The sequence below is a fragment of the Melospiza melodia genome, chromosome 23 (assembly GCF_035770615.1).
Source record: "Melospiza melodia melodia isolate bMelMel2 chromosome 23, bMelMel2.pri, whole genome shotgun sequence".
In the NCBI taxonomy this organism is placed as follows: Eukaryota; Metazoa; Chordata; class Aves; order Passeriformes; family Passerellidae; genus Melospiza; species Melospiza melodia.
This window is the reverse complement of record NC_086216.1, coordinates 10,790,638-10,812,883: the sequence shown is the minus strand read 5'-3', so window position 1 is coordinate 10,812,883 and position 22,246 is coordinate 10,790,638. Positions and strand designations below refer to the sequence as shown.

The 22,246-nt window shown below is 54.1% G+C and overlaps 1 protein-coding gene across 4 annotated transcripts in view; it reads right to left on the bottom strand.

Moving 5' to 3' along the window:
* TACC1 (transforming acidic coiled-coil containing protein 1) overlaps nt 1-21,097 on the bottom strand; it is a 39,410-nt gene extending 18,313 nt beyond the window's left edge. Inside the window, exons 1-2 of one of the 4 annotated variants that reach the window (XM_063175348.1) lie at nt 15,488-15,555; nt 5,878-5,990 (exon numbers count right to left, since the gene is read on the bottom strand). In XM_063175348.1, coding sequence (XP_063031418.1) covers nt 5,878-5,990; nt 15,488-15,540 — 166 coding nt within the window. In that variant the 5' untranslated portion in view covers nt 15,541-15,555. Of the gene's footprint in view, nt 1-5,877; nt 5,991-6,683; nt 6,891-15,487; nt 15,556-20,814 lie in introns of those variants that run through there. The other 3 variants (XM_063175345.1, XM_063175347.1, XM_063175349.1) reach the window with 3 other exon arrangements.
* Between the last annotated feature and the right edge of the window lie 1,149 nt (nt 21,098-22,246).

The following is a 22,246-nucleotide window of genomic DNA, read 5'->3' as shown; positions in this document are numbered from 1 at the left end:
GGGGCACCATCAGTGAGAGCCTGAATGAGGGATGTGGGACTTCAGGCCTGCCTGCAGCTGGAGCTGACAGCTGGAGGCACAGCTCTGTCCTCCATGGCCCTGGGCTCCTGTAACCTCTTGGATGGAATAAACTGCATTCTGTATACAACAAACTGCATTTTGTACACAATAAACTGCATTTTGAAGAGCCCCTGGAGTCTCACATCTCTCATTTCAGCTCTCACAGTGGCGCCCAACGTGGGGCGCCACCAGTAAGCGCCTGAATGAAGGATGTGGGTATCCAGGCCTGTCTGCAGCTGGAGCTGACAGCTGGAGGCACAGCTCTGTCATCCATGGCCCTGGGCTGCTGTAACCTCTTGGATGGAATAAACTGCATTTTGTATACAACAAACTGCATTTTGTACACAATAAACTGCATTTTGGAGAGCCCCTGGAGTTTCACATCTCTCATTTCAGCTCTCACAGTGGCGCCCAACGTGGGGCGCCACCAGTAAGCGCCTGAATGAGGGATGTGGGTTTCCAGGCCTGCCTGCAGCTGGAGCTGACAGCTGTGGGCACAGCTCTGTCACCCATGGCCCTGGACTCCTGTAACCTCTTAGACAGAATAAACTGCATTTTGTATACAATAAACTGCATTTCAGAGAGCCCCCGGAGTCCCACATGTCTCATTTAAGCTCTTACATTTTCCTACCACCAGGCATTTGCAAGCAGCTCATGTGTGCTGGTAACAGAGCCAGGCTGGCAAAGGAACAGGGAATCAGGCAAATATCTGCTCCCAGGGCTGATCCAGGACGTGGAGCCAACAATCCTGACTCAGTGGATGGCTCGTGGTTAGCATAATTGATCCCTGGGATGCTAAAAGCCATGGAAATGAATCATGAGGGTCTGTGCGCTCCCTGAGACTGCAAAAATGCTTCCTCTGACTGCAAAAAAAAAGCAACTCCCTCCAAGTAGAACGTTGCCTTGATGCCCCAGAAAATGCATCAGTAAACACAAATCCAGTGGATGAGTACTTGGAGTGCAGCCAGGAAACAGTCTGAGGCAGAGCCTGGCAGGCCTTCCCATCATTAGGAACCAGGAAAACCTCCTTAACAGACCCCAAAGAAAACTTTATTACACTTGCTGTGCTGCTCAGCTGTTTGAAGCCTTCCTGAGACAGCCCTGAATAGAAGAACAGACTTCAAAGTCAGGGCAAAAGGACTATTTAAGTGCATTTTGCCTTCCCAGCAGAAGGTTTGGCAGCTGCTGCTCTCACAGGCATGAGCCCATCCTGGTTTCTAACCCAAGCAATGAGTAATTACTCCTTGAATAACAAGCAGCCAGCACACAAACTGCCTCTCCACGGTGTCTCCAGGGTGGGGAGGAAAGGAGCGTGTGGCCATGGCTCAGAATGGTTTAAACACAAAAAGCAGAAGGAGCACCCAGCCAGCCTCTCCAGCTTTGTGATTCCATCATTTTCTGCACCCAGGGGTGCTCAGCCCCATCTGTAGCCAGTCTGAGGAACTGGGCTGTACTGGGAAGTGGGAGGCACAGGCTCAGGTGCTGTTTTTGGAAATCTTTTGCAGAAAAATGTCCCTCTGCAAGCTCAGGGGGGATTTCCCTTAGTTCCTCCCCCCCTCAACATTTCTTCTGCCTCCAACAGCAGCAGGAACAATCACACAGGATGCAGAGAGCAGAAACCCCTTCCTTGGGGGCTCCCACAGCTGCCCAGCCCTGGTGGTGCCTCAGTGCAGCCCTGGCTCCATGCAGGGAGCCCTCCCCAAGCCCAGCACGGTGCCTGCAGCTCTCCCTGCTCCTCCCGAGCTCTCCCCCATCCCCAGCCCCAGGCAGTCACGTTGTGAGCAGCCCTGCTGGCTCCGCACGTACTCCCCTTGGCTCGCGGCTCCTGCCAGGGAAACCAGCCTGTCCCCCACTCCTGCAGCTGTCCCCCAGCCCTGTCACTGCCCAAATCCTCCCTCTGCGCCAAATCTGAGCTGAGCAGCCCAGGAGAAGGCGGGCTGGCAGCCACGGACCACACACAGCTCTGCCCCTTCCAGAGCATCCCAAAGAGGTGACCCTGACGCGGCCCATCCTGTGGGATTCGCTTTTTTTTTTGGAAAAATCCCTTTGCTCAGGATTTTTCTCCTGGGAAACTGAGAAGCTTCAGAAAAAAAAAAAAAAAAAAAAAAGAAGAAGAATTATCTGATTTGCTTCTCCTGTGTTTTACTCCTTTAGAATGTGTTTAGAGGTTGTTTACCCACAAGTAGTTGTTTAATTAAATTTCTAGTCTGAGTGTTTTGACTCTTTGGCCAATCAGGGCCAAGCTGTGTCGAGATTCTGGAAAGAGTCACGAGTTTTCATTATTGTCTTTTTAACCTTCTGTCTGTACCCTTTCTGTATTCTTTAGTATAGTTTTGTATAATATTCTATAATATCATATCATAATAAATTAGCCTTCTAAAAACATAGAGTCAAATTCATCATTTGTCGCTATGATATTTTCTGAAAAATCCCTTTGCCAGCATTTTTCTCCTGAGAAGCCACAGAAGAAAAGAAAAGCAATAATTATCTGCTGCTGTGGAATGCAACAGGTGCATCTTTGATTGGTCTCATGTGATTGTTTTTAATTAATGGCCAATCACAGTCAGCTGGCTCAGATTCTCTGGTCAGTCACAAGATTTTATTATCATTCCTTTCTATTCCTTTCAAGCCTTCTGATGAAATCCTTTCTTCTATTCTTTTAGTATAGTTTAATATATCATTTTCTTTTAATACAATATATATAATAAAATAATAAATCAGCCTTCTGAAACATGGAATCAAGATTCTCATTTCTTCCCTCGTACTGGGACCCCTGTGAACACCACCACAACCATTCCTTCCTTTGTCTAAGGGAAACCCAAACACAATCCTGTCCCACCTCTGCACCCTGACAGTTCTGGACACTGTCAGAGCACGGCACACACACACAGACCCCAGGCTCCGTCCCAAACACAGCACAGGACAAGCTGGATCTCACCCACACCCACTGTCCTGGCTGTGCTCAGGCTGCAAACCTGCTCCACACCCAGCTGAGCACCTGCAGGGGATGCTACAAAGTGAAAACAGAATTTTTTTTCACTTTCTAAAGAAAAGCAGGCAGGGCAGTCTGGCACCGCAGCAACAGACGCGTTGTGCCTCTGCATTTTAATTGCTTTGCTTGTCTTCCTCGGGCTGAAATTAAACACAAACACCGATTTAAGCAGCTTTCCAACACGCCATCCCTCAAACCAAGCAGGAGAACTTGGCAGCAAAGGCTCAGGGCCCTTTCCATCCCTGTGCCAGAACAGCCCCTCTGTGTGCTCAGCTGTGAGTCACACACTTCCCATCCCAGCACAGGATATCTGCCCCACACACCCAGCTCAGCCCCACCACTGCTTTCTGTCGGTGCTCAACAGCCGCTGGGCTATTTTTAAACCCATTCTGTTAAGAATTAGCATCAGAGGGAGGATGCTGCTAACGCACCGGAAAACACGTGCCCTGCATCAGGGCAGCTCGCAGCTCTGATGGCTCCAGATCTGCTGCTTCTGCTCGTTTCCTTGTGCAAAACATCTATCTGCAGATGACTGCAGATAGCTCCAGTATCTGCTTTTCCTTGTGCAAAACATCTACTGGCAGATGACAGATAACTCCAGCAAGAATGGGATAGAATTAGTCCCACCAGCCAAAATCACAAGAAGAAAATGAGTGGGAACAAACCCTCACTGCAGCCCCCTCCAGAGCTGAATTTTTGTCCCCAAGGCCAAGGTTTAACACACCCAGGTCACCTCTTGACTGTGCATGGAGCAGCCGGCCCTGGAGTGCAAAAATCTACAGGCAGATGACTGCAGCAAGAATGGGATGGAATTCTTGGGGTGGAATTAATCCCACCGGCCGAGATCACAGGAATAAACTGAGCGATCCTGAGTGGATAGAACCTTCACTGCAGCTCCCTCCAGGGCTGAATTGTTGTCCCCAAGGACAGGGTTTAACACACTCAGGTCACCTCTTGGCTGTTCACAGAGCAGCCAGCCCTGGACTGCAAAATATCTAATGGCAGACGACTACACATAACTGCAGCAAGAATGGGATGGAATAAATCCCACCATCCAAGACCACAGGAATAAACTGAGTGATCCTGAGTGGGCCCAAACCTTTAATACAGCTCCCTCCAGGGCTGAATTGTTGTCCCCAAGGACAGGGTTTAACATACCCAGGTCATCTCTTAGCTGTGCATGGAGCAGCCAGCCCTGGAGTGCAAAATATCTACTGGCAGATGACTGCACATAACTGCAGCAAGAATGGGATGGAATAAATCCCACCATCCAAGACCACAGGAATAAAGTGAGTGATCCTGAGTGGGCCCAAACCTTTAATACAGCTCCCTCCAGGGCTGAATTGTTGTCCCCAAGGACAGGGTTTAACACACCAGGTCACCTCTTGGCTGTGCATGGAGCAGCCGGCCCTGCAGCCACGGCTTGTGTCACTCCTCACTCTATTTATTCCCAAGGCAGGGTGAGACTGCAAACACACAGCAGACAGTGCCAGGGGTGCAGTGCCTGCCCCCAGGTGCAGCCCTGGCACTGCCCCAAACAGCCCAGCAGGGCCAAGCAGCCATTTCAGGGATTCCATCCCTGCTGCAACCGAGCTGCAGCCAGACCCAAGGCTCTGTGCAGCAGCAAAATGCAAAGATGAGGCCTTAACGCAGGGATTGCGCTGGTGGTGTGACAGCCTTTTGCACACTGCAAAGCCACCCACAGCCAGAAAAATCCCTTCTCTCCACCATTCCAGACAAACTGAACAGACACAGGGGCAGGGAAGGGCTGGAGCCAAGCGTGGTGGCACCAGTTTGGCTCTGCTGGCACCAACATGCCACTGTCTGCCAGGCAGCACAGAAAAACAGCTTTTGCTGGAGATCATGCCCCCGTGTGCAGAACACTGAGAGCTTTGTGTGCAGGAGCAGATACTCCCTCAGTGCTGAGCAGGAGCTGCTCATCCCAGGACAAGGGGAACAGTGACACCCTGAAATGATCCTCCTACCTGCTAGGAAAGCCTTGATCTCTCCCCCCCCCCCCCCCTTTCCCAGGCATTATCCTCAAAGTAAAGATGCCTCTATCATCCCTTCTTAAAAGGATTATTCCAAGAGTTGTGATTACTGGAAGCACGAACAGAGCACTCACAGCGGACAAAAATGAGTTTTTCACAGGGATGGATGAGCACCCAAAGCAGAACAACACCACAGGGGATGGAGAGCCACGGCATCCTGTGCCTGGGCTCCTGCACAGAAGGACCCATGGTCTGGACCAAGCCCATGTGCTCCGACACCAGCCCCACACAAAGTTCCCAGCTGAGTTTTCCTAGAGCAGATCCCCTGCAATTCCTCAAAAAATGGGGTTTAGCAGCATTGAGCTCTTGCATCTTTAACAGTGAGGACAGCTGGCACCTAACTGCAAGGAAAAATGGCCTGTGCAGTGAAATCCCACTGAATCAAATGAAACACTGAATCAAATGAAACACTGAATCAATCCAATGAAATCCCTGCACTGACCAGCCTGGGGGACACAGAATGGTATCTTGCCTCTGCTGTGAGGGACACACGAGCAAGGTCCCAGCAGCAGCCAGGGCAGCCCCCAGAATGCAGAGGAAGTGTCAGAGGAACGTTTAACCGATAAAATAATCCAGCAGCACCCTGGGACTCCTCCCAGTCCCCCCTCACAGCTCCTTGTGGGGCGCCCAGCCCAGCCCTGGCATTTGAACTGTCCAGGCCGTTAACCACCAAAAGTGTGCCAGGCATTACTCAAAGTCAGAGAATTTCACTCCTTGACCCCACCCTGCCTTGCTGCCACCGAGAGCAGAATGTGCATACTTAGAGCTCTTTACCTTGGCTCCTGGCCTCAGGCTCTGGCGATGCCGGGGGCTCACAGAACTCCTCGAGGGGCGAGCAGGCCGGCGTTTGTGCTTCAGGGGTCTCAAAATTATCAGTGGAGTCCGAGCTGCCGAAAAGGGAGGGGGAAAGAGTGAGGAATTACTGCTTTCAAGGCCACCTCTGAAATCCTCCAGCCAGGCCCCAGGCTGGCCGCGGGCATCCCCTCGCTCCCGTCCATGCTGGCAAAGGGAGAAGGGAGAGCAGGTGAAACATCATCGGCACATCGCCCTGTGCTCCCCAGCCCTGCGGGAGGCTTTCAGCCAGGCTGAGCACACAGCTCGGGCCTCCAAGGACACGCAGCGAGCCCGGCTGCTCCGGCATCCTCGGGGGAGCGGCTCTGATCCCCCAACCCTGGCTCTGATCCCCCAACCCCGGCATCCTCGGGGGAGCGGCTCCTGATCCCCCAACCCCGGCATCCTCGGGGGAGCGGCTCCTGATCCCCCAACCCCGGCTCTGATCCCCCAACCCCGGCATCATCGGGAGCGGCTCTGATCCCCCAACCCCGGCATCATCGGGAGCGGCTCTGATCCCCCAACCCCGGCATCATCGGGAGCGGCTCTGATCCCCCAACCCCGGCATCCTCGGGGGAGCGGCTCTGATCCCCCAACCCCGGCTGCTCCGGCATCCTCGGGAGCGGCTCCCGGCCCCCCAATCCCCGGTGCGGTGCGGGATCCCCGGCAGACAAGCAGCGAGCGAAGGGAGGATGGGGACAGGGCCGGGGAGGACGCGCAGGGAAGGGAAAGGGCCATGGGTGACTTGCCTGAAGCCAAGGGCCGAGCCCCCCGCCGGCGGGTCCTGCTCCTCATCATCATCATCCTCCTCCTCGCCAGCAGCCCCGTCGCCCTCCTCCTCGGGGCTGCCCCCGCCCCGCACCGCAGACCATGTCCAGCGGGCCCACTGCACCGGCGAGAGGATCTGCCAGGCGCTGAACGCCATCGGCCCCGCTCCGTGCCCGCTCCGTGCCCGCTCCCCGCCGGGCTCACTGCGGCCGCGCCGCCCCCATCGCGCCCCGCTCCGCTCCGCTCGGGCCGCCCGCCCCCGCACCGCGGCACTGCCGGCGGGGAGCGCCCGCCCCGGGGAGGGGCCGAGCCGACCGAACCCCGCAACGCCTCCCGGAGCCCTCGCCGAGGGGATGGACCCGGGCATGGATGCAGGGATGGACACGGGCATGGACGCGGGGATACCCCGCCCCGAGGAGGGGTCGATCCCGAACCCCCCGAACGCCTCCCGCAGCCCCCGACGCGGGGATGGACCCGGGGATAGACACCGGGATGGACGCGGGGATACCCCGCCCCGAGGAGGGGTCGATCCCGAACCCCCCAACGCCTCCGCAGCCCCCGACGCGGGGATGGACCCGGGGATGGACGCGGGGCTCCCCGGCTTGCCCCCCTCCCGACCCTCCCGCTGCTGTTCCTGCCTATGCGAGCTCCTAAATTGGCCGATTTCTGCCCAAATTGACCGATTTCTGCCCAAAAGCGGGCTCCGGGCACGTCGCTGTCACCCCTCGCCTGCCCTGCTTTCCCCCACGCCGTGAGAGGCACGGAACGGTGAAACCCAATCCCGGCACTTTATCCCGCATCGATTTGGTTGCACCTGTGCTAGAGCAGATTCTTTCCACTCTGGACGTGCCCGAGAAGACCCCACAGGGGTGGGGAAGTGCCCTGGGGGGTGGGCAGCGCCCAGGAATCCTCATTTTCCCCCAGGAATCCTCATTTCCCCAAGGAATCTTCATTCCCCCCAGGAATCCTCAGTTCCCCCAAGGAAGACTGGGTTCCCCAGCGCTGAGGAGCCACACACAGCAGGCAGGGCCAAAGGGGAGGGAAACACCTGTCCTTTCCACTTTCCAAGGAAATACGGGCCCCAACAGCCCTGGCTGATGCTATATCCTTCCGTGGCAGCAAGTTCATTTATTTATTTATTAAGTCTATTGTTGTTTAAAAATACCGGCCAGCAGTTCCCACAGAAATCAACCTTGCTGGCCTCCCTCAGGAACTTCTTTCCCCTAACGAGGGCTCCCACTCCCAAATCCATCACCTCCCACACGCTTGCTAGAGAGAGGAGGATAACATTACTGACACCATGCTGCAGCGCTGGCAGGAACGTCCCGGGCAGATCTGTCACGGGCAGTGACATTTGGCAGCTCCTGACTGGTTTAGCCCGGTCCCAGGGATGGCCTCAGGACGGACAGACAGCTGTCCTGCTGTGAAACCAGCCGGGCAAACTGCAGAGAACGCTGCTGAGCACACCAAGGGCTCCGTGGCAGGCTGAGCCCACGGCTTCCCTGTGAGTCAGGGGGCTGGGAATGCCTCTGCACGGACAGAGAGGCCCCTGGGCCACAGCAGACCTGTCCATCTGGTCTGGCTGCCTCTGTCTGAAGCTTCAAAGGGCTCGGCAGTCACCGTTGTGCATCTCAAATAACCTCCCTGCAGGGATCCTTTCTCCAGGCTTCCCTCTCCTGGTGTCCTTATTAGGTATTTGTGTCATTCCTGCGTGCTTTCGCTCGCCACCCTCTCAAAAAGAAAACCTCTTACCCCTTTCCACAACACTTCCAAGCTTCCCCAAAGCTGGGTGAACCAAAAGCTGAGGTGCTGCCTGCTCCCAGCACAGCTCAGCGGCAGGAGAGGTAAAAGAGTCCCAAGGAACACCTCAGCCCCTGCACAACACTGGCCCCACATCCCCAGGGCGACGAGGGACCCTGCACACTGCCCTGCTGCTGTAGAGGACACAGAGCAAGAGGGGAATATGTGAATCTCACTGAAGCTGAGCCAAAAACCACGAGTCTGAAGCAAAACCACGAGTCTGAAACACAACCATGACTCTGAAGCAAAACCACGACTCCAAAGCAAAAGCAGAAGCTCCACATCCTGTTGCCCGTGGCTGCCGTGAGCAGAGCACAGCCCACATCCCCGCTGCGAAGCAGCAGAGCTGATTTCTGCAGATGAATTTTGCATCAGATCCTCATCAGCGTGAGCAATGCTGCAGCCTGACCTCATCCTGCTCCTGCCTCTGCTTCCCCTTCCCACCTCCCTGGGGCCAAGGAGCAGCCGAGGAGCTCTGCAGGGACCTCACGGGGGATCAGGAAGCCGTGAGATGGCAAAGAGGGCAGCAGGAGCAGCAGCAGCTTTGGCACGGCAGCAGCAGGGATGAGGCAGCTCTGCTGCAGAGGGAAGGAGCTGTGTGTGACCTGCTGGATGAGGGAACTGGGGCACACGAGAGCGGGAAAGCATTCAGGACCTGTCCTTGGAACCCCAGGAATCCCAAATCCCACCCAGCACCTCGGGAAGGAGCCAGCAGGAACAGGATGAGCAGGACAGGCTGCAGAGCCCTGGGGCATGGAGATACCAGAGCAGTGCAGGGGCAGAGCCTGCTTCCACCTGCTGTTCCCGAGGAAAAACTAAAGAAATGCCTCGAGTGGCATTTTCCAGCTTGGCAGCACTGGCACAGCAGCAGCAGGGATGAGGCAGCTCTGCTGCAGAGGGAAGGAGCTGTGTGTGACCTGCTGGATGAGGGAACTGGGGCACACGAGAGCGGGAAAGCATTCAGGACCTGTCCTTGGAACCCCAGGAATCCCAAATCCCACCCAGCATCCCAGGAAGGAGCCAGCAGGAACAGGATGAGCAGGACTGAACCCTGCAGAGCCCTGGGGCAGATCCTGCTTCCACCTGCTGCTCCCGAGGAGCAATTAAGAAAATGCCTCCAGTGGCATTTTCCAGCTTGGCACCTGACCCAGCCTGGCCGCCAATCACCACCAGGGAGATAACCTGACTTTGTCGGTCACGCTGCAGGCTCTGCCTGCCAAAGGCTGCTTGGCACAGTCAGCAAACACATCCCTGCAGAGCAGCGAGGGTGCTGACCTGCTCACAAACACCTGGCAGCAGTTCCCAGGCTGGCAGAGAGGCGCAGCCCACACAGGCAGCAGCTGGACGGGCTGTCCTTGGCACTGCTGGCACCTCCCTCACTGCTCTCACTGCACACACACAGGGCAGTTGTCTTAATGTCTTAATTCTTCCTAAAAATATTTCTGGGGTTTACATCTTTTCAACTTCAGAGAGAGAAAACGCAATTTTTTTATCATTTGCCGTGCCTGTGTTTGCGCAAAAGCAGAATGCAGCATGGACATTGTTTACCCAAAGTCGTGGTGTGTGTGTCAAGATTTTTGGGTGACAGTCACAAAATTTGCAGAGCAAATTCAGTTTAAATACAATGTGCATAATATAGTATAATGAAGTAATTCATTAACCTTCTGATATCCACAGAGTCAGATGCATCATTCTCTCTCCCTCACCAATGTCAGAGTCGCCTTTGATTTTTAATAAAGCTCAGGGACGTCTCTGAACTGCCTAAAACTCCACCCACAATTCTCACTCTTTCCAGGAGGGGGACTCCAGCGGCCCCTGCTGCACAGAAAACAGGAGGAGCCTCAAATATTTTGGAGCTAGAAGAGCCCTGTCATCACTGAAGCTGCAAAAAGAAGCAAAACCTTGCTTAGCTTTTTATATTTATCCTTGCAGGGAGGCAGCTGCATCCAGGGATAACAGCTGGACCTTCCTTTCACTCTGGGGATGAAATTCCTGCTGGCAGCTTGGCAGCACAGCCTCAGCCTGACCCCAAAAACACAGTGTGCACAATTCCTGACCCCCAAAACACAGCCTGCACAATGCCTGACCCCAAAAATACAGTGTGCACAATTCCTGAGCCCAAAAACACAGTGTGCACAATTCCTGACCCCCAAAACACAGCCTGCACAATGCCTGACCCCAAAAATACAGTGTGCACAATTCCTGACCCCCAAAACACAGCCTGCACAATGCCTGACCCCAAAAATACAGTGTGCACAATTCCTGACCCCAAAAACGCAGTGTGCACAATTCCTGACCCCAAAAACACAGTGTGCACAATTCCTGACCCCCAAAACACAGCCTGCACAATGCCTGACCCCAAAAATACAGTGTGCACAATTCCTGACCCCAAAACACAGCCTGCACAATTCCTGACCCCAAAACCACAGCGTGCACAATTCCTGACCCCCAAAACACAGTGTGCACAATTCCTGACCCCAAAAACACAGTGTGCACAATTCCTGACCCCAAAAACACAGTGTGCACAATTCCTGACCCCAAAATACAGTGTGCACAATTCCTGACCCCCAAAAACGCAGCGTGCAAAATTCCTGAGCCCAAAAAACGCAGTGTGCACAATTCCTGACCCCAAAAACACAGCCTGCACAATGCCTGACCCCAAAAACACAGCCTGCACAATGCCTGACCCCAAAAACACAGCCTGCACAATGCCTGACCCCAAAAATACAGTGTGCACAATTCCTGACCCCCCAAAACACAGTGTGCACAATTCCTGACCCCCAAAACACAATGTGCACAATTCTTGACCCCAAAACACAGTGTGCACAATTCTTGACCCCAAAACCACAGTGTGCACAATTCCTGACCCCCAAAACACAGCCTGCACAATGCCTGACCCCAAAAATACAGTGTGCACAATTCCTGACCCCAAAACACAGTGTGCACAATTCCTGAGCCCAAAAACGCAGTGTGCACAATTCCTGACCCCAAAAACACAATGTGCACAATTCTTGACCCCCAAAACACAGTGTGCACAATTCCTGACCGAAAAAAACACAGAGTGCACAATTCCTGACCCCCAAAACAGAGTGCACAATTCCTGACCCCAAAACACAGTGTGCACAATTGTGCACAATTCCTGACCAAAAAAAACACAGTGTGCACAATTCCTGACCCCAAAAACGCAGTGGGCACGATTCCTGACCCCAAAAACACAGTGTGCACAACTCCTGAGCCCAAAACACAGCCTGCACGATTCCTGACCCCAAAAACACAGTGTGCACAATTCCTGACCCCCAAAACACAGATGCACAATTCCTGACCCCCAAACACAGTGTGCACAATTCCTGAGCCCAAAAATGCAGTGTGCACAATTCCTGACCCCAAAACACACCGTGCACAATTCCTGACCCCAAAAACACAGTGTGCATAATTCCTGACCCCCAAAAACACAGTGTGCACAATTCCTGACCCCAAAAAACAGTGTGCACAATTCCTGACCCCAAAACACACCGTGCACAATTCCTGACCCCAAAAACAAAGTGTGCATAATTCCTGACCCCCAAAAACACAGTGTGCACAATTCCTGACCCCAAAAACACAGTGTGCACAATTGTGCACAATTCCTGACCCCAAACACAGAGTGCACAATTCCTCTCAGTGTCTCCCCACCCCAGGAAAGGCACAAGAATCAGGCTGAGGAGCAGGTAGCACACAGCCACACCTGGTTTGGAGCTGCAGCGCCCCAGGCCAGGGGAAGGCGTGCACCTGGAATTTCCCTTCCCAGCCCTTTCATTAGGCAGCACAACACCTATTTCTGGCTTCCAAGCTTTTCTGGGCACGGCACAGCAGCCAGCAGTGACATTTCCAGCTCAGAAACAGATCTTTTGTCTTCCCCACTCCTGCCCCTCTGCAGTGGAGCACCAGGACCAGGGCCTGGCCCTCTGTAGGAAACGCCAGGATGGGGCACAAGGACAGCAGGGGAAGGTGGTGACAATTCAGAGATCAGCACACAAATCCAAAAAGCCCAAATCCACGTTTCACTGCTGTGTAAATCCCCCCCACAGCCTGTAATAAGCACTTTATCCACACAGCATTTATCTCCTGCAGGAGAGGAGGTGCAGGGCGTTTCAGGAGCATTTTTCTGTCGCTGCATTTTATTCTGACCTATTCTATCAAGCAGGGATCAGCACCTGGAGCATCCCGGAGCATCCCAGAGCATCCCGGTGTCACAGACATCTTTTATGAAAAATCCTTTCCTTAGGGTTTTTCCTCCTGAGAAGCTGAGAGGCCTCAGGAACAAAATGTAAACAATGGTTATCTGCTGCTGTGGAATGCAACAGGTGCATCTGTGATTGGTCTCATGTGGTTGTTTCTAATTAATGGCCAATCACAGCTGGCTCGGACAGAGAGCAGAGCCACAAACCTTTGTTATCATTCCTTCTTTGTCTATTCCTAGCCAGCCTTCTGATGAGAACCTTTCCTTCTATTCTTTTAGTACAGTTTTAATGTAATATATATCATAAAATAATCAATCAAGCCTTCTGAAACACGGAGTCAGATCCTCGTCTCTCCCCTCATCCAAGAACCCCGGTGAGCACGGTCACATCCCGGAGCATCCCGGCGTGCCCCCGAGCTGTGCCAGCCCCGTCCCGGGCACAGCAGCGTGCCCGGAGCCCGGCGGGCTCTGCCCTCGCTAGAGGGCTCCCCAGGATGGATTTCCGAGCGCTGCCGAGCTCTCCGGGCCCGGAGCTCCTTCTGCTCCTCCTGGCCTGGGCACAGCCTCAGCCCGGGCACCTCTGGGCACAGCCCGGAGCGAGCGGAACGACGGACACGCAATGCCCTGGCATTGAAATTGGGATTGAAATTGGGATTCAAGGCGGACAAAACCGAGCTGCTCCCATCTCGGGCTCTGCCATCTGCCCGGGTGGCACAGGAGGAGCCCAGGGTGGCACAGCAGGAGTGGGATGGGACAGAAGGAGCCCAAGTGTCACAGGAGGAGCCAGGATGGCACAGAAGGAGCCTGGGGGGCACAGAGGGAGCCCGAGTGGCACAGTGGGAGCTGAGGTGGCACAGAGGGAGCCAGGGTGGCACAGCAAGAGCAGGGTGGCACAGATGGAACCTGGGTGGCACAGAGGGAGCCGTGGTGTCAAAGCAAGAACCGGGGTGGAACAGCAGGAGCTCAGGTGGCACAGCGGGACTTGGGGTGGCACAGAGGGAGCCCGAGTGGCACAAAGGGAGCTGGGGTGGCACAGAGGGAGCCGTGGTGTCAAAGCAAGAACCGGGGTGGCACAGCAGGAGCTGGGGTGGCACAGCAGGAGCTCAGGTGGCACAAAAGGAGCCCAGGTGGCACAAAAGGAGCCCAGGTGGCACAGAGGGAGCTGGGATGGCACAGAGGGAGCTGGGATGGCGCTGCAGGACCCGGGGTGTCACAGAAAGTGCCGGGGTGGCACAGAGGGAGCCGGGGAGGCACAGCAGGAACTGGGGTGGCACAGAGGGAGCCGGGGTGGCGCTGCAGGACCCAGGGTGGCACAGGAGGAGTTGGGGTGTCACAGCCAAGCCGGAGTGGCACAGCAGGAGCCCAGGTGGCACAAAAGGAGCCCGGGTGTCACAGCAAGAGCTGGGGTGGCACAAAAGGAGCCCGGGTATCCCAGCAGGAGCGCTGTCCCCCCCTGTGGCACCACCCCCGAGCTCCAAAGCCGTGCCCAGCGTGGGACAGCTCTGCAGAGCAGCTCAGCTGCCCCGAGACCCTCCCCGGCCTGGGATGTGCCCGCTCCCATCGCCGCGCATTCCATCGAAGCAGCGCTACAGAAATAGAAATAAAGGACACAACTGTCACACACCAGGCTGGACACCCCGGGCTCCAGCTGCCTCTCCCCAGCAGACTGCCAGCAAATGGATAAATACAGACGTTTGTGGCTGCTCTGAAAAGGACCGATGGGATAATGAATGCTCTGCTATCCCTGCTTTTCGAAAATGCCAAGCACAGCTTAATCTGTGCGCTGGTGCGCTCGTGTGGGCGCGAGCTCATTTCAAAGGGAGCAGGCTCCAGCCCCGTTTCCACCCTGATGCTGGATGAACACAAGCAGCTGCCTTCATCACGCAGCTTATTGACTCCCCCCTTCAGCTCCTTTGCTCCCTTTGCTAAAAATATCTGTGCTATGTGGCAGCAATGCTTTTATCAGGTGTTTGTCAGGCCCTTGGATCCCGGAGTTCACTCCAGAATCGGGAATTTTGGGAAAAAATGCAGGCAGCACCCTAACCCATAACAACACCCTAACCCATAACAACACCCTAACCCATAACCGGGGCTACCAGCAGGAATGGGGACAGCAAAGAGTGAGGACAACAACCAGGACACGGGGAGGGGACCAGGAAGGTGGTAAAGGGTGGGAGGAACAAAACAAAGTTTGCTCAAGGTGGAGCAAACAGGTGGGAAGGAGAAACGGGGCAGAAAGGAGCAGCTCCAGCCACGCAGGGAGCGCTGGGGTGGCTTTTCCACCTGAAAACACCTCCAGCGTCCAGGTAGGAGATAGTGCAGGAAATAAAGGCAGGACTGAGCATTTACAAGGACAGAACGTGCTTGTTTTCCTTGTCGGAGCCCACTGTTTGCAAACACACGGCCTCGCAGCGCCCCGCTTCAACAAAACACTCTGTTCTCAGCGATGTTTGGGTTGATTCACAGATAAGACATTTCCACTTTTCCTTTTGATCCCAGCAATGTCTCCCGTTCAGTTCCGTGGGGAGCAGCTCCGGCTCTCCCCAGCCTGCAGAATCCCCCCCAGCTCAAACCCGGGGGTCCCGAGGCAGCCTGGGCTGGGCTGGCACAGGGATGGGGTTCGGTGTGCTGAGTAGGACAGAGGGACAGAAGGACAGAAGGACAGAGGGGAAGGAACTTTCTCTCCCCGCGAATTAAACCTCGCTGCCCGGGGAGGGGGCATCGGGACCCACCCGGACCGCGAGCGGCCCCTTCCCCTCCACTCACCGGTCCCGGGGGTCCCGGGGGGATCGGGGGTCCCGGCTCTGGGCTGCCCCCATGGCCCCGATCGCTGCCGCCGCTCCCGGAGCGTCCAACCCCGGGAGAGAGAGGGAGGGAGAGGGAGAGAAGAGGGAGGGAGGGAGGGAGGGAGAGAGGGAGGGAGAGGAGGGAAAGAGGGAGGGAGAGAGGAGAGAGGGAGAGAAAGACGTGGGGAGAAAGGGAGGGAGAGAGGGAAGGGAGAGGAGGGAGAGAAGGAGAGAAGAGGGAGGGAGGAAAAAGAGAGGAAGGAGAAAGAGCGGGAGGGAGGGAAAGAGGGAGAAGAGAGGGATGGAGAAAGGGAGGAGAGAGGGAGGGAAGGAGAGAGACGGGGAGGAGAAAGGGAGAGAGGGAAAGAGAGAGGGAGAGAGGATGGAGGGAAAAAGGCAGAGAGGGAGACGGAGAGAGTGAGACAGGGAGGGAAAGAGAGAGGGAGAGAAGAAGGAGGGAGAGAGGGGAGAGAGAGGAGAGAAGAGGGAAAGAGGAAAGAGAGAGGAGGGAGGGAGGGAGGGAGGGAGAGAGAGGGGAGAAAAGGGAAAGAGAAGGGAGAGAGGGAGAGAGAGAGAAAGGGAGGGAGAGAGGAAAGAGGGAAAGAAGGAGAGAGAGAAGCAGACAGGGTGAGAGAGAGGGACACAGGGAGGGGAAGAGGAGGAGAGATGAGGGCTGGTGGGGCTGGGGATGCTCTGGGTGCTGCTCGCACCAGCGGGGCGTTGTTGTTGTTGTAGTTTTTTCGCCTTATCATCCACACCGGTAAGGAAATGTCATTCCTGTTCCCATATCTGAGCCCCTCGTCCAGGGCACCCGATCCCTGATAAAGTGCTGGTGTGATTCCTGCCCTGAGGACTCTTCCCGAACCTCACGCAGGCAAAGCCAGACAGCCAGTCCCAATGGCAGGGGCAGCCAGACCCTTCCACGGGAGGAAGATTTGAGGTCACACTTTAAAAGCTCAGAGGTGACCCAGCTGGTTGGAGTAATTTTAATTAAAGTGCCTCAGAATGCACCCGTTTCTGACAACATCCGAGCCTTTTTACTTTTGAGAAACTGAAAACTGGAATATTAATCTCTTTTTTTTTTTTTTTTTCCCTGTCAGTCAAGGTGCTCTGGCTGGAGCTGCGGCGCTTCTTGGCAAGAAAAGTGTCAGTGCCCAGAAAAGTGTCAATGCCCTTGAAAGCTCTCACCTTCCTAAGAAAAACAAAGAAAAACCAAACAAAAACAACAAAAAAAACAAAAAACACAAAAAACCAAAAAATAAAAATAAAAAAAAAAAAAAGCCAAAAAAAACCACCACAAAAAAAACCCAAAAAAAGCCAACCAAACTTTCCTTAGATGAAAAAATCCAGGCCAGGCTCAACCGCTCTCCTGTCTATGGTGGTGCCCTCAGCCATGCCCACCCATGGGGACCCCTCTGTGACCAGGGGGGGCTCCCACAACATCCCGACCCCCCCAGAGCCCTGAGATGGCCCCGGTGGGAGCCAGAGTTACCTGTGGAGCTCGGAGGCTGCTGTCGGTGCCCAGGTTGGTCACAGGGGCTGAGTCAGGTGACAGCCATGCGGGACCTGGCGTGGGGCCCTGCCTGCTGCAGGAGCGCAGGAAATCCCTGGCAGGGCTGCAGGGCACAGCCTGCACCACATTCAGCAGCCTGGGCACTGCTGGCACCCGCCTGTGCCATTGGTGCCACCTGGCGCAGACGTCTTTTCATTAAGGATTTTCATTAAAAATCCTTTTCTTAAGATTTTTTGCTCCTGAGAAGCTGGGAGGCCTCAGGAACAGAATGTAAGCAATGATTATCTGCTGCTGTGGAATGCAACAGGTAGATCTTTGATTAGCCCAAGTCAGTTGTTTCTAATTAAGGACCAATCATAGCCCAGCTGGCTTGGACAGAGAATCCAAGACAGAGCCTTTGTTATTATTCTATTCTATTCTATTCTATTCTATTCTATTCTATTCTATTCTATTCTATTCTATTCTATTCTATTCTATTCTATTCTATTCTATTCTATTCTATTCTATTCTTAGCCAGCCTTCTGATGAAACCTTTCTTCTATTCTTTTAGTATAGTTTAATGTAATATATATCATAAAATAATCAATCAAGCCTTCTGAAACATGGAGTCAGATCCTCGTCTCTTCCCTCATCCGAAAACCCCTGTGAACACGGTCACAGGCACCTGCACCATTGGTGGCACTGAAATGGAGATTTTTGGCCTTCACTGGAGTTAGCAATGTGAATGAAGCATTTAAATTTTAGCCTGTAGAGCTATGTGTTGAATTTGAACCTTTTTACTTAAGAAACCTCTGCCATGGTACAAAGTGTCGCAGACATCTTTTATGGAAAATCCTTTCCTTAGGATTTTTTCCTCCTGAGAAGCTGAGAAGCTCAGGAACAAAATGCAAACAATGATTATCTGCTGCTGTGGAATGCAACAGGTGCATCAGGGATTGGTCTCATGTGGTTGTTTCTAATTAATGGCCAATCACAGCTGGCTCAGACAGTCTGAGCCACAAACCTTTGTTATCATTCTTTCCTATTCCATTCTTAGCCAGCCTTCTGATGAAATCCTTTCTTCTATTCTTTTAGTATAGTTTTAATAGAATATATATCATAAAATAATAAATCAAGCCTTCTGAAACATGGAGTCAGCATCCTCCTGTGGGGCCAGGCTCTGGCATGGGCAGAACTCCCAGGGCTTGGCCTTTCCATTCCTGTGCCTTTGGTTTCAAAGGAATTTCCTCCAGCCCTTTCTGAGTGCTGCATTTGGAAATGCTGCCCGGCCACTGGGACACACAGACACATCTGCATCTGCTGGACAGAGCTGCCAGGACCTGCCTGCGCTCCAGGCTGGGAATGCTGCATCCAGAAATGAATCCCAGAAATTTAAAAAACGCTTCCACGAGGCTTCACCGAGCTGAGGGTCGCTCCCCTCAGTGGCAGGAATTCAGCATTTCCTGCAAAAGTGCATTCTTTTAGAGCAGGGATCTAAACTGGAGCCGTGAGTCTGACCAGGAGCCAAGGCTGCAGCACGCACACATTAAAAAATATCATTAAAAATGCTCATGGATGCCAAACAAGCCGGGGATGGGCAGCGGGGACGTGTGACACTGTGGCTCCAGGCTCGGCAATTTTTCCCCACCCTCCTTGGCTGGGTCCCACCCTGAGAGGAATAAACACACTGGGATTGCTGGGAAACTGCTGGCAGACCCTGGAGGGAAACTAAATTAAGTGACATTCGTGCAGCACGCCAGCAGAGAAAAAACCAGTTTCCAAATCCCAAAAACCCTGAGGGCACACGGCGAGTCCTTCCCCACGCTCCTCAGAGTTCCCTCAGCCTGACAAACCAGCAGGAAAAATCCTGATGAAGATTTTCCCCAGCCCTTCAGGACAGCAGGAAGGATCAGCAGCATCACCTGTGAGCCACAGGCCTTGGGGCAGCGCCAGGGGCTGCTCAGACCCCTCAGGAGCCCCAGAGCAGCCCCCAGACCCACCTGAGGGCGAGCAGAGCTGCAGGAGAGGCTTTGCTCCCTCACCTGGGACCCTAACCAGCCACAGCACCCTGCCCAGAGCTGGCACTGCAGGCAGGGCTGGGTGCCAGTCACACAGAGCAGCCAGATGTGCCCCAGATGTGGGGTCCCACTCTTTGGGCTCAGGTGGGGCTCCTGCTGCAGCCCCAGGAGCACTGGAGCTGGCCAGGGGCAGCTGGGAATGATTATCCTGGTGCTAATTCCATGGAAATCTCCATGGGCCTGGGAAAGTGGTTGTTTCTGATTAATGGCCAGTCACAGTCAGCTGGCTTGGGCTCTCTGGTCAGTCACAAGATTTTATTATCATTCCTTTCTATTCCTTGCTAGCCTTCTGATGAAATCCTTTCTTCTATTCTTTTAGTATAGTTCTAATATATTATTTGTAAGTGCCTAAATGAGAGATGCAGGACTCCAGGCAGCTCTCCAAAATGCAGTTTATTGTATCCAAAATGCAGTTTATTCCATCCCAGAGGTTACAGCAGTCCGGGGTCATGGGTGACAGAGCTGTGCCCACAGCTGTCAGCTCCAGCTGCAGGCAGGCCTGGAGACCCTTTGGTTTTGGTTACAATGAATTATTTACTTGTCTTTTGGTTACAATGCATTATTTACTTTTCTTTGCTGAGCATCTTCATACAGTACAACCAATCTATACCTTAACTATTATCTACAGCCTATCATAACTACTGTAATTACCATATTCATGTTACTGTTCTCCAATCACTAAAAGTCAGTACATTACAGTTTAAGCCAGAAGTTGTTTTTCAGTTTTCTTGCAGTGGAAAATTCTGAGACCTTTTTTCTACTTGCAGCTTTGCTGCCTTGTTTGCCTGTGCTATCTTCCTGCTTGGTAAAAACATCTTCTTGTTTGGGGTGGGTTTATCCTTTGCTCTAAGCCATAAAAACCCCTTCTAACCAACACACCCTTTGCCTCCTTGGTTAGCCAGCAAGACTGGCTCAGCAATTCTTTTCTTCCGTATCAAAACTTGCTTCCATCTCTATTCCTTCATCAGACTCTACATTTAAAAACCTTTCTGCTAAGCACACATATCTGTGAGACTTTTTTGTCAAACTTTCATCCTTCCCAACAAATCATTTACTTTTAATATCATATATATATATATATATATATATATATATATATATATATATATCATAAAATAATCAATCAGCCTTCTGACACATGGAGTGAAGATTCTCATCTCTTCCCTCGTCCTGGCGCCCCTGCGAACGCCACCACATCAAACCAGTTTGGACCTTGGGAGATCACTGGTTCTGTTTTGCCCTTAGAGGACCTGATTGCGTCTCCCTGTCCCCCTGGCTGGCCCGGAGCTCTCCCGTGGTGGCATCTCCCGTTGCCGAGGGTGCCAAGGGAGGGTGGGCAGCGTGAGCAGCGAGTGCCAGCACACATGGCGCACATCGCACACACCATCCCATCCCATCCCATCCCATCCCATCCCATCCCATCCCATCCCGTCCCGTCCCATCCCATCCCATCCCATCCCGTCTGGCTCCAGCAGCGCCTCCTTAGCAACCCAAACAGAGCCACAACAGGGGCTGGCAGCACATCACAGCCCGGCCAGCTCTGGAGGAGAGCCCGGGATGGACGCACAGCTCCGTGCCATCATCTCCCCGCACGGCACACCCGCGGGAACTTTATGTCCCAAAGTGTCCTCCAGGCTTTGCCGTGGCACGGGACACCTCCGCACCTCCATCCCTGCTCTCCTCCTCCCTCCGGCCTCGGCGTGAGCCTCCCAGCCCTCAGCTCCCTTCTCCTCCTACCTCGGCAGCTGCAGGCTCGTCCCAAGCTCCGGCACTCCCCGCTACCTGTCCGGGGCTCCTCGCACAGCCGCTCCCGTGGCGGCCGCCTGGGGAAGGGCAGGGAGGAAGGAAGGGGATGGACGGGGAGGAGAGGGCCGGGCCGAGGGTGTCTCTGCTCCCTGTGGCCGCAGGGGAAGGAAGGAGGATGTTCTGGAATATTCGGGCAGAGCGAGGGAAGCGGGGCCGCGCACCGGGAGCCGCGGTGCCGGTACCGGGGGAACGCCCGGAGCTCTCCTGCCGGCTCCTGCCGGGGCCCCAGTGCTGTCATGCCGGAAAAATGCGCTCCAGGCTGGAATTTGGCAGCCGGGACCCTGACGGGGTGGGAACCTCTGCGCTTACAGAGGGAGCGGGAGCTGGGGCGGCAGGGAGAGGGGATGGGGAGCAGTTCTGAGAAGGGATGGGGAGCAGTTCCGAGCAGGGAGAGGGGATGGGGAGCAGTTCCGAGCAGGGAGAGGGATTGGGGAGCAGTTCTGAGCAGGGACAGGGGATGGGGAGCTGTTTTGAGCAGGGACAGGGGATGGGGAGCAGTTCTGAGCTGGGGCACGGAATTCACCTCAAGGCATTCTGTTGAATTCCCAGGAATGGGAATTCCCTGGTGTCGCAGACATCTTTTATGGAAAATCCTTTCCTTAGCATTTTTTTTCCTCCTGAGAAGCTGGGAGGCCTCAGGAACAAAATGTAAACAATGGTTATCTGCTGCTGTGGGATGCAACAGGTGCATCTGGGATTGGTCTCATGTGGTTGTTTCTAATTAATGGCCAATCACATTCAGCTGGCTCAGACTCTCTCTCCGAGCTACAACCTTTGATATCATTCTTTCTTTTTCTATTCTTAGCCAGCCTTCTGAGCTGAAACTTTTTTTTTTCTATTCTTTTATTATAGTTTTAATATAATATATATCATAAAATAATAAATCAAGCCTTCCGAAACATGGAGTCAGATCCTCGTCTCTTCCCCTCGACACAAGACCCCTGTGAGCACGGTCCCATCCTGGCAGCCCTGGCAGGGTTGGTGCCACCCTGGTGGGGGCTGGCAGCGCCCCCCGGCCCCTCCCGAGCCCCGGCCGCTCCTGCAGAGGGAGCGCAAGGAGCGGGAATGAGCCGCGGGCTCCGCGCAGCCATTTCATCCTCGGGAAGCATCAGCAGGGGAGTTGCTTCTCAAAGAGAAGAGAAAGCTCCGCTCAGATGGGAAGCTTCCCTCGCAAACCCATTGTGCCGTCTGTTCAGCAGTGCCTTGCCCGGAATTCCCGTCCGAAACCCACAGGACATCCGTGCAGGGGAACGAACCTGCCCCCTCCACTCCCAGCTCCTCAATTCAAAGGAATTTCCTCCAGCCCGTTTCTGAGCGCTGCATTGTCCCAGCAGGACACACACACACACACACACACATCTGC